This window comes from Ranitomeya variabilis, chromosome 7, assembly GCF_051348905.1.
Source record: "Ranitomeya variabilis isolate aRanVar5 chromosome 7, aRanVar5.hap1, whole genome shotgun sequence".
Classification (NCBI taxonomy): domain Eukaryota; kingdom Metazoa; phylum Chordata; class Amphibia; order Anura; family Dendrobatidae; genus Ranitomeya; species Ranitomeya variabilis.
In genome coordinates this window covers 7,260,818-7,278,509 of record NC_135238.1, presented here as the reverse complement: position 1 = coordinate 7,278,509, position 17,692 = coordinate 7,260,818, and the positions used below count along the sequence as shown (strand labels likewise).

The 17,692-nt window shown below is 47.0% G+C and overlaps 1 protein-coding gene across 1 annotated transcript in view; it reads left to right on the top strand.

Annotated features, from left to right (window-relative positions):
* Positions 1–17,692, top strand: part of LOC143785248 (transmembrane protease serine 9-like) — a 91,305-nt gene that overhangs the window by 12,223 nt on the left and 61,390 nt on the right. Inside the window, exons 5-9 of the mRNA XM_077273974.1 lie at positions 49–344; positions 8,182–8,315; positions 8,378–8,690; positions 11,116–11,396; positions 12,952–13,100. Of these exons, the coding sequence (XP_077130089.1) occupies positions 49–344; positions 8,182–8,315; positions 8,378–8,690; positions 11,116–11,396; positions 12,952–13,100 (1,173 nt within the window). The remainder of the gene's footprint in view (positions 1–48; positions 345–8,181; positions 8,316–8,377; positions 8,691–11,115; positions 11,397–12,951; positions 13,101–17,692) is intronic.

Genomic DNA, 17,692 nt, shown 5'->3' with positions numbered 1-17,692 from the left:
TGGACTTAGGTAGATATGATGGTCACCAGCTTCTTTCTCTCTTCTCAGGGTGACTCCGGAGGACCTCTTGTGTGTAAAGTCAATGGTGTCTGGTACCAGGCTGGCATTGTGAGCTGGGGAGAAGGCTGTGCTGACCCTTATCGCCCTGGGGTGTACACCTTGGTTCCGGCCTATGAGCAGTGGATCAGTCAGCATGTGCATGTAAACTTCATTGAAGTGACGGACATCCCTGCCCCTATCGTGCCATGTGCGGACGGCCTGGGCCTTATGGAAATTCCTGGGAATAGAGGACACATTAGTGGCTCATGTCACTGGTGGATGAGTATGGTCCTAGCGCCTCTACTGTGGGCATTTTTCTGATCATCATTGGGCAGAATGTTTACAGTAGTAGTTATTAGACATTCTTTTATAGTGAAGTTTCTGCAGCACGTTGTCTCCTACTTGGCTAAATCCTCTGTCCATTTTCTATCATTTTCGAATCTCAGAAGGATGAATAACTTAATGTGAACATTCATTATGGCATCCACAGAATCTTCTGCCCAGTGTGCATGCGTCCTTAATTACACCGTGGTCCTAGCACTGCGGACCCACTGCCTAATCCTGGTGCTTCTATCACCTATGGACGACATAGGGTCTAAGCATTTCCTCTTATGATCCTCCTTTTGCTTTCACATGGGGATCCTCTGTGGTCATCACATCTATTAGTCTACTGTACTTTATCCCCTTAAATTGTCTGTTGGGGTGAGAAGGATCTGGCACGTTGAATTTCACTAGCTAATCATTTTGATACCAAGGGAGATAAGAAGAAGATCTAAGGATGGATCTGGAGGGGTCCAGAGAGGGATAAGAGTAGTGATGTGACAGAGGACTAAGGGTACCGTCACAGTGGCATTTTCATCGCTACAACGGTACGATTCGTGACGTTCTAGCGATATCGTTACGATCTCGCAGTGTCTGACACGCAGCAGCGATCAGGGACCCTGCTGAGAATCGTACGTCGTAGCAGATCGTATGGAACTTTCTTTCGTCGCTGGATCTCCCGCTGTCATCGCTGGATCGTTGTGTGTGACAGCGATCCAGCGATGCGTTCGCTGGTGACCAGGGTAAACATCGGGTTACTAAGCGCAGGGTCGCGCTTAGTAACCCGATGTTTACCGTGGTTACCAGCGTAAAAGTAAAAAAAACAAACCGTACATACTCACCATCTGATCTCCGTCAGGTCCCTTGCCGTCCGCTTCCCGCTCTGACTGTCTGCCGGCCGGAAAGTGAGAGCACAGCACAGCGGTGACGTCACCGCTGTGATCTGCTTTCACTTTACGGCGGCACTCAGTCAGAGCAGGAAGCGGACGGCAAGAGACCTGACGGACATCAGATGGTGAGTATGTACGGTTTGTTTTTTTTACTTTTACGCTGGTAACCACGGTAAACATCGGGTTACTAAGCGCGGCCCTGCGCTTAGTAACAAGATGTTTACCCTGGTTACCAGCGAACCTCGGCATCGTTGGTCGCTGGAGAGCGGTCTGTGTGACAGCTCCCCAGCGACCATACAACGACTTACCAACGATCACGGCCAGGTCGTATCGCAGGTCGTGATCGTTGGTAAATCGTTATGTGAGACGGTACCCTAAGACAGGGGAGAAGACATAAAAGTCTGGTAAGGAGGAGACAGATGAATCTGGAGGAGGAGTCAGAGAGAACTGGAGAGACCAGAAAAGTCTGGAAAAGGTGAGGAATCTGAAAAGTAAGGAAAATCTGGAGGGAGACAGAGTAATCTGGAAGCGGTAGAGGAGCACAGAGAAGTCTGAAGAGATCCCTTGTAGATTGTGAGCCTTCGCGGGCAGGGTCCTCACTCCTCCTGTACCAGTTATGACTTGTATTGTTCAACATTATTGTACTTGTTTTTATTATGTATACCCCTCCTCACTTGTAAAGCACCATGGAATAAATGGCGCTATAACAATAAATAATAATAATAATAATAATAATAGAAGAATCTGGAGGAAGAATGGATGACTGAGGAAATAGAAAGGTTTAGAAGGGAATGAGGAGCATGGAGGAAGGAGAGGGGTCTGGGTGAGGGCAAAGGAGCAGGAAGAAAGACGGGTCGGGAGACCAGAGGAGTCTGGAAAGGAAAGAGGGGCCTGAAGGAAACAAGGAGCCTGGAGGGGACACAGGGGTCTGGTGGGGGTATAAAAGCCTGGAGGAGACTGTGAAGTCTGGAGAAGAAAGAAGGGCCTGAAGGAGACAGAAGAATCTGGAGGAAAAAAAGGGACTTGAAGGAAACAGAGAGGCCTGGAGGGCCAGAGGAGTCTGGAGGAGAAAAAGGGGTCTGAAGGAAACAGAGGACCCTAGAGGGGACACAGGCGTCTGGAGGGGGATAAAAGCCTGGAGGAGACTGTGAAGTCTGGAGAGGAAAGAAGGGCCTGAAGGAGACAGAAGAATCTGGAGGAAAAAAGGGGTCATGAAGGAAACAGAGAGGCCCGGAGGGCCAGAGGAGTCTGGAGGAGAAAAAGGGGTCTGAAGGAAACAGAGGAGCCTGGGGAAGGGGGGGGCACAGGTCTCTAGAGGAGAAAGAGGGGCCTGGAGGGACAGAGGAGTTAGGAGGAGAAAACGGGGCCTGAAGGAAACAGAAGGGTCTGGAGGAGAAAACGGGGCCTGAAGGAAACAGAGGGGCCTGGAGGGGGCACAGGAGTCTGGAGGTGGTATAAGAGCCTGGAGAAAACTGTGAAGTGTGGCTGCGGATTGCTGCCTACTTCCCATACAAAACATATGTATTGTTGATGAGTGTGAGCTCTGTATGAGGCGTCAGAATTAGGAAATGAGTGAAATGTAGTCCACGTTATTGGAGGTGCTCACACTGTCATGGTTCCCTGGTCCATTCTCTGTGGTGGTCTTTCTAGAGTCTTAATTTTAGGTACTTTTCTTAATTTCGGCTTCTATGGTCTTCAATTTTCACGATTTGATGTTTTCCTACAATGATTGATGTTGGATCCTCGCCGTGTTTTTTCCCATATAGTAAACGTAATGTAACAAAATAAATATAAATCTCACAACCTGTGGACACTAATTGTATATTTCTGCCATTGAGTCTTTATGAGATCTCGTCTTCACTATCGAGGAGACCATTGTCGTGTGGACACGTTGGGTTATCATTAAGCCTTATAATTTAGATTTTACTAATCCGCAGTAACTCCAAGCCACCAGTCATCAACTAAACAAAGCTTTCTGCAAGGAGATGGTAGAGGTAAGGAAGGACTCATAACAAAGTTACTGTAACAGTCCTATGAATGGTCAAGAAAAAAAATATAAGGCTCCAAAACCAAAAAGTGATCACAGCTACAGGAGTCCGGGTGCAGGGATGAGCGAGGCCTTGCAGGGGAGAACAAGTGGTGGGCTCCCATTACTCCGGACCCTTTTAAATTGTGTTTAAATGTGATCATTAAATACATTGTTTGCTTTATGACTGGTTTAATGTATGTGTTTCCTATATTTGTGCATGTCATCACATAACAACAACCGTCTCTACTTATTATCCTTTGTTGCAATATTTAATAACTATATGATGAAATGCATCTCCGTACAATTTGTGACTTACCGTCCTGGAATGTCATTCAGTGGTGAAACAGCTGGGACTCGATCTGTCATCATAGTCTGAACCAAAGAAAGCAAATAAATAATTGACATGAAAGTATAATAGAAAGTATAAGAGTGGTCAGGTGCTAGGAGGTCTCAGGTCCTCCTTCTGCCCAAGATAAATGGTAAGGTCCAGTGTCTGCTCCTAAAGCCCTCAGAGGAGCCGTATGTGCAGCGTCAATGAAAGGTATCCCCCCCCCCATTGTAAATTCAGTTCATTAGAAAAATTTACAAAATGTTCTGCTGTTTGTAATAAGTCAATGAAACAAGGACAATGTACAAAGCTGAATACAACTAATATACCAAGAGGTGTCCTTAAATACACCACAAAATGCCACTTTTATTGACTTCCGTATCTTCACAATTATTCAATCCCTTAATGACTAGCATCTGTAGTACTTACTAGAGCCCCTCTTGCTGTTATGACCTGCTGTCCTTCTAGGTGCTACGACCTGCTATAAACTAATAATCTTGGTTTTGTAGCAGACTTCTTCTACACATCCCACCAAATACATAATTCAACTCAAACAACGTAACAGCCACTCCAGATTCTTCCAAGACCTCTTCTAAAACCAAGTGCTGGTGGACTGTCAGGTGCTGGGGTGTTTGTCATGTTGCAAAGTCCAATGACATCCAAGCTTCAGCATCTAACAGGGCATGATGCCTTCCAATAGGATTTCCTAACATGTGATTTAATACATCTTTATTTCTACATGCTGCAGGTTTCCAGGGCCAGAGGAAGCAAAGCAGCTACTAAATCCGAGTCCCCGTCGTGTTTCACTGTAGTCATCACCAAGTCCATGCGGTGCTTCCCTGTAGACATCCCTGGACACCTGCCATGCTTCCCTGTAGATATCACCACACTCCTGCCATGCTTCACTGTAGACATTAATGAGCCCTTGCTGTGCTTCCCTGTACACATCACCAAGCCACAGTCATGTTTTACTGTAGAAATCCCAAGTCCCACCGTGCTTCACTATAGATTTCACCGAATCCCCACTATGCTTCACTGTAGGCATCTCTTTTGTTCACTTTTTAGACCATATTTCTGATATACAATCAAATATTCTCAGACACAGTCCCTTAGGCAGTCCAGGTATTTGATATGTCTGATACGCCCACCAGTGCCGTGGGGTATTCGGAACTGGATCGGACAGTTCTTTGGGGAAGTCACAGGGCTGTGACTCAACTCCGTGGCCCTTGCTGTGCCGTAAAATGGGGACTATGTATATGGGATTTCACATGACGCCACCTGTGGTGTTTGGCAATGGATGGCCGATGCTGCTAAAGGAGACCACTGGGGCTGATGGTGACGCAGCTGGGATGGTTCTGCTTTCCACAGGTGGAGCGGGGCCCCAGGGCTACTGGTCCCGTTTATGTCAGGCTTTGTGTACCTTGTGGTGCAAGACTCAGTACGCAAGCGATCACTGGAGGACAAAAGGGCTGTAGTTTTCCTTTACTTGATGGTTGATAGTACAGACCAGGGTACTGGTAACAGATTGTAATGGAGAGCCAGGCAGCCTGGAAGCAATTTTGGATACACCTGGCCAGGAAGGTACAGAGGCCTACCTTCTGCACTGTCCTCCCTTTTTCCTTGCTGCCTCACCGCTTGTCCTCCTGCAGCTGACACTCTCAGTTTTTAAAAACTAACCGTTGCCCACATGGCAGGCAGCTCGAGCCTATCACAGGTGCTGCTCCTTTATGTCGGCTCCAGGCTCTGGTATGCTGCTGTGCCGCCGGGTATTAGGTCAGGCCAGGAGATCTGCAGTCCCCTGCCCTCGGGATTTAGCTGCCGGGACTTCAGTACCCACGCAACCACCAGTATCTGGTTCCTAGCGCTCAGCTCTGGGGCGAGTTTAATCACAGCTCCACTCCCCAGGTTCTGCTCTACTTCTCTCCTACTGACACCTGGTAAGGGGACCCCTCCTTGCTTCCAGGCATGACATTAATCCCTGTGAGGGAGGCAATGCCACTGTGTCAACCGGACTCCTGGGGTGCCACGTGTTGTCTCTAGCACCTGATGTAACTAACGTTGGCCCTGAGATAATTACATCTGGTGCTATTATGTGGGATTCTATTCAGGGGTGAATAATCTCGAGGCTGCAGGTGTCATAAAAGTCACATTTTGTGAATTTGGAGAAACCACTTGATATTTGTGTTGTGTTCATTTATTTACATTATTCTTGTTTATTGCAAAAAGTTTTAATGTTTTTCAACTTTGCTGATAAACCAAATTTGCACTTGAGAGGGCGGGGAGGGATCATTTGTATCAGAATTGTAGCTACTAGAATATGGCTCCTACAAAGACTGGGGAGAAGCTCTTTATTACTCGGGTTATTCGGGTCAGACTCTCGGTAACTTCTTTCCTGCTGTGACTAATTTTGTGTGTTGAGACCTGGATCGGTGACTGTAGAGATGTAGGTAGGTCATGTGCACAGGTGACACTGTAACGACTCTGTGATGCCAACAAGTTCATTTCCTTGGATATATACTGAGGAAGTTCAGAGGAGACATCCAAACCTCCGGCACAAGGGCAGGTTGGGCCACATTCCAGGATAGTGCACTTCCAAAGAACTACCGTAAATAGGTCAGTAGAAAGAGGATAAAGACAAGTCCAACCTCTACAGATCTTCTCACAGCTGCACCCGGAGAGGATGAGGAGACTCCTGCTCAGTCTTCTGTTGTCTGGTGAGTTAATGGTGATCATATAAAAAGTAATGTTATTTTAAGATTATTGATACATTTATATGTTAGAATGTTATTGTTTATAAATCACAGCCTTCATTACACATCGGGGTCTGACCAAGAAAGTGTTCAACACAAGAAGGTGAATCATCTGATTCCTTCCACATTCTGCACCTGGAATCGTCACAATAGTTTTCTATCCTGCTATTATGATGTTTATTCACATTGTCTGCTCTAACGCAGCTCGTATTAGCCCTCCAGTTTTTTTTCTCAAATTTCCATACATATGCCATAGACATGTGTGTTAAAAGGCAACGTTCCCCTGATCTTGTCTGTGATAGAGAAAAATACAAAAATCCATAAAGACATCTCCAGAGAGGGGACACCTTCACATTGAACATATGGATTAATTGTGGCTGAGGAAGAAGATAAACTAATTATAATTGGGGGAGTGAGAAAGTGCTGAAACTTCAACCTCCATTGAAGTAGGGGTCTCCTGCAGTGATCGGGTAATTAAAACATAAGGTTTGTTCTGGGAAAAAGACACAAAGACTGAGATTTGTTCACGCAGAGGCGGAGAAGTACGCTTCCCAGACATACAGGTTTAAGGTCGGGGGATTGGACTGGTCACTCCATAACTTCAATGTTGTTGGACTAGAACCAAGATTTTGTTTGTTTACTGGTGTGTATCGGGTTGGTGTCTTGATAAATCCCCCATTTCACGGGCATATCCTCTTCAGTGTAAGGCTGCATGACCTCTTCAAGTATTTTACTATCTGTAAACTGGTCCATGATCCCTGGTATGCGGAGAATAGGTCCGACCCCATAATAAGAGAAACATGCCCATAGCATGATGCCTGTACCACCATGCTTTGCTGTCTTCAGAGTGTACTGTGGACAGTGATGAATATTGGGGTTTACACTGATTTGATATTTATGGGAGATATATCTTTGGTGTCATACAAAGATCTGAATATAACACATTCACTCACATCATCGTGATGCCATTCTAACACCTCCAACTTAATATCAGTCACATGGATGATGCTATCCAGGCCATATTTCATCTCAATATAAAGGTAAAACACAATGACAATATCTAGCATGTGGGACATCCAGGGGCAAAAATATCCTGTAAGTTTGGGATCTCATGAAATTCTAAAGGATCCTGGAAATCCCACTCCAGCCCCCATATGGGCTCATCAAGGGTAGGTATGTGCACGTTAGCTTGAGCTAATGAAAAGCAGTATTTGGGTTTAGTTATTTGTTAATCCTAGAAGGTGCAGCTTGCTGTGGGTTCTGTCATTTTTCCTAGCGAGTTCCTCCCTCCGCTAAGCTCTGAGCTGTTTCCGTGACATCAGGTTTAGTATTTTTCTTTTGTTATCCTTTTTATTTTATCTAATTGTATATATCGTATACTTTTGTTCCCATTTTGTATATTTTTTTATAAGCACTGCCTACCTTTCCTGATTGCTCAGTTACCTGCAACCCTGAAGCCATACACTATCTGTAATGGGTGTCCAATCGGCCTGTATAAATGATTGGTTGTGGCAGATAGTGGCTCCTTTTGTTATTGTGGAGCTGGCAGTGACCGTGTTGGGATATATTTTGCAACATTAGCGTCCTTGTATGCCTCTGCTCCTTCCACCCAGCAGCTTACTCACTGGCCAGGCCGCCCTGCTGTGCCTCCTGCTTTGCCTCCCAAGTCTTAAAGAGACAGCGTGCACACTCCTAATGTGTCCCAAGCCAATAGCTGGGAAGCACTTGATACTTAAGGCACCTCCACCAGTTTGGAGGTGCCTGAGCAACAATGTAGTTACTAAGTTTTTAAGCTGATAGCTTGTTGTCAGGTGCCTGTACTAGTCCAGTTAAACCTGTACCAGTGCCAGTTCTCTTTACAGTGTCCATCTTGTCTGAGACAATTCTGAAACCGCTCCATTGTTACGTGAACTCGAAACCACTCCGGCGGTACCTGAACCTGAAACCACACGGACAGAGTATGAGCTTTTATCCTAAGTCATGTGACAAAGCTCGATAGAGGGTCGATACTGACTATTAGCATTGCTGCTTCTTACAAGTGGTGATAGAGTTCTCCTCCTCGTCCTCTCTGAAGAGACAATTTGCATATCTCTGCTATATGACATTTCTATTGTATTTTCCTCCGCAGTCCTCCCAGTGGTGGTCTTCCCCGACGTGCTGCTTCCCCCAACCTGCGGCTCCCCCACCCGCACGAGAAGGATAGCTGGAGGAACGAATGCACCAGAAGGAGCCTGGCCCTGGCAAGTCAGTGTATCATACAATGGGAATATAGGCTGCGGAGGGTCCCTGATCTCTGACCAGTGGGTGCTGAGCGCCGCACATTGTTTCACCGAGTGAGTGCCAGTCACTGTGCTTTATAGTCATCATCAGTCATGCAGCGGACAAAGTGCCCACTGAGCAGTGTACCTAATGTTATCACGTGTGATACTGTCTGTTAAGCTGTGTACCTAATCATATGCTGGGTGATACTGTCTGCTGAACTGTGTATCTAATGTTATCACGTGTGATACTGACTCTCCCGGTAATATAGGCTGGATGTGAGGTCTGTGTGTCTCTCCCAGTAATATAGGCTGGATGTGAGGTCTGTGTTTCTCTGCCAGTAATATAATCTGGATGTGAGGTCTGTGTGTCTCTCCCAGTAATATAGGCTGGATGTGAGCTCTGTGTGTCTCTCCCAGTAATATAGGCTGGATGTGAGGTCTGTGTGTCTCTCCCAGTAATATAGGCTGGATGTGAGGTCTGTGTGTCTCTCCCAGTAATATAGGCTGGATGTGAGCTCTGTGTTTCTCTGCCAGTAATATAATCTGGATGTGAGGTCTGTGTGTCTCTCCCAGTAATATAGGCTGGATGTGAGGTCTGTGTGTCTCTCCCAGTAATATAGGCTGGATGTGAGGTCTGTGTGTCTCTCCCAGTAATATAGGCTGGATGTGAGCTCTGTGTGTCTCTGCCAGTAATATAATCTGGATGTGAGGTCTGTGTGTCACTCCCAGTAATATAGGCTGGATGTGAGGTCTGTGTGTCTCTCCCAGTAATATAGGCTGGATGTGAGATCTGTGTGTCTCTCCCAGTAATATAGGCTGGATGTGAGGTCTGTGTGTCTCTCCTAGTAATATAGGCTGGATGTGAGCTCTGTGTGTCTCTCCCAGTAATATAGGCTGGATGTGAGGTCTGTGTGTCTCTCCAGTAATATAGGCTGGATGTGAGGTCTGTGTGTCTCTCCCAGTAATATAGGCTGGATGTGAGGTCTGTGTGTCTCTCCTAGTAATATAGGCTGGATGTGAGGTCTGTGTGTCTCTCCCAGTAATATAGGCTGGATGTGAGGTCTGTGTGTCTCTCCCAGTAATATAGGCTGGATGTGAGTTATGTGTGTCTCTCCCAGTAATATAGGGTGGATGTGAGGTTTGTGTGTCTCTCCCAGTAATATAGGCTGGATGTGAGCTCTGTGTGTCTCTCCCAGTAATATAGGCTGGATGTGAGGTCTGTGTGTCTCTCCCTGTAATATAGGCTGGATGTGAGGTCTGTGCGTCTCTCCCAGTAATATAGGGTGGATGTGAGGTCTGTGTGTCTCTCCCAGTAATATAGGCTGGATGTGAGCTCTGTGTGTCTCTCCCAGTAATATAGGGTGGATGTGAGGTCTGTGTGTCTCTCCCAGTAATACAGGCTGGATGTGAGCTCTGTGTGTCTCTCCCAGTAATATAGGCTGGATGTGAGGTCTGTGTGTCTCTCCCAGTAATATAGGCTGGATGTGAGGTCTGTGTCTCTCCCAGTAATATAGGCTGGATGTGAGGTCTGTGTGTCTCTCCCAGTAATATAGGCTGGATGTGAGCTCTGTGTGTCTCTCCCAGTAATATAGGGTGGATGTGAGCTTTGTGTGTCTCTCCCAGTAATATAGGGTGGATGTGAGCTCTGTGTGTCTCTCCCAGTAATATAGGCTGGATGTGAGATCTGTGTGTCTCTCCCAGTAATATAGGCAGGATGTGAGCTCTGTGTGTCTCTCCCAGTAATATAGGCTGGATGTGAGGTCTGTGTCTCTCCCAGTAATATAGGCTGGATGTGAGGTCTGTGTGTCTCTCCCAGTAATATAGGCTGGATGTGAGGTCTGTGTGTCTCTCCCAGTAATATAGGCTGGATGTGAGGTCTGTGTGTCTCTCCCAGTAATATAGGCTGGATGTGAGGTATGTGTGTCTCTCCCAGTAATATAGGCTGGATGTGAGGTCTGTGTGTCTCCCAGTAATATAGGCTGGATGTGAGGTCTGTGTCTCTCTCCCGGTAATATAATCTGGATGTGAGGTCTGTGTGTCTCTCCCAGTAATATAGGCTGGATGTGAGCTCTATGTGTGTCTCTCCCAGTAATATAGGCTGGATGTGAGCTCTATGTGTGTCTCTCCCAGTAATATAGGCTGGATGTGATCTCTGTGTCTCCTAGTAATACAGTCTGGATGTGAGCTCTGTGTCTCTCCTAGTAATATAGGCTGGATGTGAGGTCCGAGTGTCTCTCCTAGTAATAGAGGCTGGATGTGATCTCTGTGTCTCCTAGTAATATAGGCTGGATGTGAGCTCTGTGTGTCTCTCCCAGTAATACAGGCTGGATGTGAGCTCTATGTATTATACAGTTGAATGTTAGTTACATTGTATCAGCACACCTACAATGCCTAAGTCTGCATTTTGGGAGTCAGTGGTGATGAAATTGAGGCATTACATTTGGCTGGATGCAGAGTTTGGAGGTCGGAGGTAACAGCGTGATTCTACATTTTTTAGATCCCTCTCCCTTGAACTGTACAGAGTGCGCCTAGGGGCCCACAAGCTGGACGCGCCTAATCCTAATGAGGTGGAAGTTGGGGTGAGCCACGTGTTTATCCACCCGCAGTACAATGGCATTTCACCCACCAGTAGCAGTGGGGACGTCGCGCTCGTCCTCCTCTCCAGACCGGTCACCTTCACCAGGTACATCCGCCCAGTGTGCATCCCATCAGCCTCCATGGACTTCCCACCAGGGACCAGCTGCTATGCTACCGGATGGGGCCAGACGCAGTCTGATCGTGAGTACCACCGTGCCCCCCAGTCGCTGCATTACTCCAGACCCTTCCTTTCTGAATATTTGCTCCCCTCCACTCTCCAGGGTATCTTGTCTGCCCACCTTACTTCACCTAAAGAGTAACAGCCCACAAAGGGTTACATCACAGAGCTAATTAGAATAAAAACAATGATCTCTATTGAATAAATATAAAAACATAATGAAGGGGGGAATGTAATCTGCAGATACATTAAAATCGATAATAAATACAAACGTGCGTCGGGGATGTGCTCTGTGATGGTGTCTGTGCTGTTCACATGAAGTAAGCTCATTATTTGTATCCAAGATAGATGTTTATACCTGACGGATGAAACACAGATGGTTACACAGAAAACTGCTCACTATTTGGTATATTTATTGCTTCTAGTTTATCTGTAGATACATTCCTCCTTCACCTTCATTATGTTTTATATTTATTCACTAAACATAATGGTTTCTATTCTGAATTGCTCTGATGATGGAGCTCTTTACAGGCTGTTATATGTGGCCGCAGAATAATTACCGGAATCAGTCACTGAATCTGAATTTGCTATACTCGTGCCGAATTTAATCGGTTCCAAACATATTTGTTTATTTCTACTATCATTGACTCCAATGACGTTCGGCTGCGTTCTGTAAATATTTCAAATACAATATTCGCTGACGATCATAATTGGAACAGAAAAATTCGCTCAACTCTACTCAGAACCTCCATAACCCAAACTGTGCAGTAACCGCAGATATACGTAAACAATGTGCCACAGATAACAATGTAAAGTAGAACCTGCCCAACAGTGATCCGACGCTCCTTGATCTGGACCCGCCTGCCCTCTGCTTTCAGACCTTGTATCTGGCCAACGGGCAGCAATCCAGGAGCAGACACCACCGGCCTTATGACATCCGAGCACAACCTTGGGATGGTGCTTGTGTCCCCTCACCCTGCAGTGGTGATTGCGGTCACTGTACCACCATTGGCCTCCCCTATTACTCTATGAGGGTTGGGTGGTACTCCGCCTTTTATCAGCAGTGAGTTTTATCACTAAGTCCTACTTTTCCCCGTACCTCGCTCTTCTTATAAGGGTATGTGCACACGATCAGGAGTCGCTGCGGGTTGAGCGCTGCAGTACTTGTGCAGCGTTCACATGTTACAGAAATCCCATGTCCACTGTGTGTGCACAGACGTCGGTGGCTCACCCGCGGAGACAGACATGTGGCGCGTCTCTCCAGAGTGCAGCGTGTCTATTTCTCTTGCTGAGATGTGAGTTTCCTACAGAAATGTGATCAATAGAATGTATGGAGGCAGTCACTCTGCGTGGCTCAGTAAACACGGAGGATTCCCCTGCGTTCAATAGAAGGTAGCGCTTTGGACACAGCGGACATGCACCACCTCCAAATCACTGCCACCTCTGGATTGTGTGCACCTGGCCTTATAATGCTCTTATAGCCAGCGGCTCCATGTTCTAGAGAGCATTCACCCCTAACCTGAGTCTCGTGCCAGGGCCACCGGAGCGCTGATCTTTACATCTTTCCTGTCCCTGTAGGACGTCTGCCGTTCCCTAGGACCCTCCAGCAGGTGATGCTCCCGCTGATCGGCAGGGAGTCCTGTTACCGGATGTATCACCCCAATATCGTCATCCACAGTGACCACATCTGTGCCGGGTACCCGGATGGCCAGAGGGACACCTGCCCGGTGAGTCCTGCAACCTGTCCTTATCCTGGGGGAATTCTGGACATTGGAACATTTTCTATTTTCTGTGTTTATTGTATTTCACGTCTAAAACAAAGTTGCCGTTTTTGCTGGCAGTGTATTTGTGCTGCTTTCCGAGAGTCTGACGTTCTGCGGCTCGTGATCCCGCAGGGGAGATTGCACAGCGTTAGATGGAAGCACGGGACATAAATCCATCCTCTGCGCTTCTAGTGTAGAATGCAGCACAAATGCTATTCCTGATAACGGGCGAGCGGACGCAGTCTTAGGCCGGTTTCACACTTCCTGACTCCTGATATCTCCAGTACCAGAAAAACCGGTACCGGAGATATCCATGTCTGTGTGTCAGGACCACATGGACGGCCGCCAGGAAGCAGTGCTACAGTAAGCGCTGTTCCCCTGCATGTGGTGCTGAAGCTGGCTGTCATTTCTTCTACTCTGCTCGGCCGGCAATCAGTGCAAGCCGGGGAGAATGAATGAGTGAAAAACCCGACGTGGGGTCCCCCCTATATTTTACAATAAACCAGGTAAAACTCACAGATGCGGGGTGCTATTCTCAGGTTGGTAGGGGGCCATGGATGTGGGCCCCCCAAGCCTAAAAACAGCAGCCCGCAGCTGCCCAGAAAAGGCACATCTATTAGATACGCCAATTCTGGAGCTTTGACCGATTCTTCCCACTTGCCCTGTAGCGGTGGCAAGTGGGGTAATGAGGGGTTAATGTCACCTTCCTATTGTAAAGTGACATTAAGCCGGCTTAGTAATGGAGAGGCGTCAATAAGACACCTCTCCATTGCTAACCCTACAGTTGTTAAAGGGTTAATAAAATATACACAGTAAGAAAAAGTATTTTAATTAAATTTATTATTCTCCCACTCCAAGCGAAGCCATCGTTCTCCTGTAATAAATCATAAAATAAAAAAACAACAATATACCCATACCTGTCCGGCGTACAGTCAGTCTCATGCCGTAATCCATATCTAGGGGAATTTACAGTTTATAACCGGGAGCGCTGGCATTTTCCCACGCTGAAGAGTTCATCTGAGTTCAGGTCGGCAGGGGGCGCAGCTTTGGTGACGTCACCGCTAGTCTCTGAAGCTCCGCTCCCAGTATTTCATTCATTCCCCAGTAGTTTACAGCCAGGAGCGGTCGCATTAGCAGCGCTCCCGGTTGTAAACTTTATATACCCCAGATATGGATTACTCTGTGGGACTGACTGTATGCCGGACAGGTATGGTATATTGTTGGTTTATTATCTTGACATTTTTACCCTTCGCCACGACAGCACCCCACATGAGAGAGAGGGATCCGCCCATAGGAACAGGAAACCTACAGAATAAAAGGAGGCGGTCCCCTCTCCTCCTCAGTTTAGGTTTCCTGTTTCTATGGGAGCCCGAAGTACCTGCAGTCAAGAGGATTCCTGGGCCATGCACCCGCCTGCGTCGGTCTCTGGTGGAACGGCAGGGGCTGCGGTACCAGAGGCAGCGGCGGGGGAGCCACTGTTTGCAGCCTCCCCCCTCGTCTGATCATCGCCATGGTCCGGGTTCGGTGCCGCTGGGCCGCCCGGATCCATGAGGACGCGCGCGCTCAGCGGCCGGCTTCTTATCCAGTAGCCGCCGCATGGTAAGGAGGAGCGGCGCGTCTAACCCGGAAGCCGCTGGAGCACTTCCGGGTTGGGTCCGGGGAGGCAGGAGATTCGGCGCCAGATTTAAAAGTGCAGCGCTAGCGTCGGCCGGTGTGTGTAAGTATGGCTTCACCGGCCGATGTAGCGCACTTATCTGCAACAGAGCAGTCTCCCAGTAAGGAGACAAGCGCCAGGAGCAGCACTAAAAGTGGAGATCGATCCCAGGAAAAGCGATCTGCCACCAAACAGAAGGATCTTTCATCAAAGAATCCGCCTCCAGAACCAGTACCTGTCAGCTTCACTGGGTGAGTTTTAAAAGAGTCTCTTCCCATATGCTGATATATGTTCCTCCTATATCCCCTTCCTCTAGACTAAGAAAAGGACACATAAAACCAAACACAGAGAATGTGCCTTATGTTTGCAACCCCTCCCGGACTCATATACTAAGAGGTTATGTGCAGAGTGCATCGTATTGACCTTACGGCAAGAAAACGTAATGACTCCGTCCGACGTTAGAGCCATAATTCGTGAAGAGATGCAAGGTCTGGCCCATACAAGTAGCACCAGTACCCGTCAGCCTAGCAGGTCCCGATCTCCAGTAAGCTCGGAGTCAGAGGTAGTACAAAAATCCTCTGATGAAGAGGAGTCCCAGCCAAGTTCATCGGAATATGAAGGAGGGCTTTGTCTACCAAATAGTGGTGTAGACAATTTAATTAAAGCCGTCAGGAGCACGATGGGGTGCCCAGATGAGAAGGGAAAGAAGTCAGCGCAGGACATCATGTTCGCGGGGTTAGGACAAAGAAAACGAAGGTCCTTCCCCGCCATACCCACAATTAAGGAGCTGGTTAAAAAAGAGTGGGAGAAACAACATACAAGAGGATTCTTACCATCCTCTGCTAAAAGACGCTACCCCTTCAGTGACGAAGAACTTAATTCCTGGCAAAAGATACCAAAAGTTGATGCGGCAGTGGCTTCAACTTCTAAACAGTCGGTCTTGCCTGTGGAGGACTCAGGGACTCTAACTGATCCGTTAGACCGAAAAGCAGAAGCCTTACTTAAGAGATCATGGGAGGCTAATATGGGGGCATTCAGACCAGCCATATCTAGCACCTGTACTGCAAGGTCACTGCTAGTATGGACAGAGCAGCTGGAGGAACAAATTAGGAGTGGAGCTTCGAGAAATACAATTCTGTCGAAAATCCCTCTAATGAAAGATGCAGTAGCATTTCTAGCCGATGCGTCGGTGGATTCGCTACGTCTAACAGCCAGGTCAGCCGGCCTAGTAAACACAGCCCGGCGAGCACTCTGGTTGAAAAATTGGAAAGGGGACGCACAGGCCAAAGCAAAACTTTGTGTGATCCCCTGCCAGGGTGAGTTCCTATTTGGGAAAACTCTGGACGAGCTCTTAAATAAGGCAGGAGAGCGGAAGAAAGGCTTCCCTAACCAGTACCTTCCCTCTTACAGGAGAGCTTTCAGGAGGCGCCCCTTCACCAGGAACAAACCTACTGAACAAAGGGAGCGCTGGGAAGCAAAGGATCCAAAACAAAGAGGTGCTCTGTTTTCCGGATCCTATAACCAAAAACGTAATAAGTACCGTTAATTATGAAGTGGGCGGTAGATTGAAATATTTCTTTGATAAATGGAAGTCGATAACATCTAGTCCTTGGATTCTGGACATTATTGGAAACGGATTGAGATTAGAATTTGATAGGATCCCTTGGGATTCTTTTATTGTAACATCTCCAAGAGGTCAACAACAACAAGAAGCAATGGAATCAGAGATCCTGTCGCTTCTATATAAAAAAGTATTGATAGAGGTTCCCCGAGATCAAGAAGGGAGGGGGTTCTATTCCCCTTTATTCTTGATCAATAAACCAGATGGTTCATTCAGAACCATCATAAACCTCAAAAAACTAAATTCCTTTTTACGTAACCACACTTTCAAAATGGAATCCATTAGTTCTACCATCAAGCTTTTGTTCCCTAGGTGTGTCATGGCCGGGATAGACCTAAAAGATGCTTACTATCACCTTCCTATACATGCCGAACACCAGCAGTATCTAAGAGTAGCGGTCATCCTGGAGGGACAGGTTCGTCACTTCCAATACGTAGCAATGCCATTTGGGCTTTCTATGGCCCCCCGCATTTTTACATAAGTGATGTTAGAGGTAATGGCTCATCTACGCCAACGGGACACTTTAATAATACCCTACCTGGATGACTTTTTAGTGATAGGGAATTCTGTGGCTCAATGTAAATTGCGGTTGTCTAACACAATCTCATCCCTGCAGGAGTTGGGTTGGATTATCAACTTCGAAAAGTCCAGACTGAATCCAGACACTACTCAAATGTTTCTAGGGATCCAGCTAGACTCCGTAAGTCAAAAAAGCTTCCTCCCGCATGCAAAGAAAACGACTATACAGTCAAAGGTGTCAGAAGCAATAAAAAACCCCTACATGACACTGAGAAAGGCTATGTCCTTACTAGGATCATAGTCCTCATGTATCCCGGCTGTACCATGGGCGCAATTCCATACCCGCCAATTACAGTACGAAGTACTGTCAGCCCAGGGACGGAAAGGACACCTAGAGAGTAAACTAACTCTCTCTAGAGATGTCATAGAATCTCTAGCCTGGTGGCTAGATATGGGACACCTTTCAGGGGGTGTACCGTGGATAGTAGATCCATCCAAAATAATTACTACAGACGCCAGCCCTACGGGATGGGGTGCACATATGGAAGATGACATAGTCCAGCATACCTGGAATCAGGCAGAATCATCATGTTCGTCAAATTGGAAAGAATTAACAGCAGTAGGAAAAGCCTTAAATTATTTTCTTCCACAGATTCAAGGAACACATGTAAGAGTCTTCTCAGACAACTCCACCACAGTGGCCTATGTAAACCGTCAGGGCGGTACACGGTCAGGAAGTCTGATGACCATCACAGGGGAGAT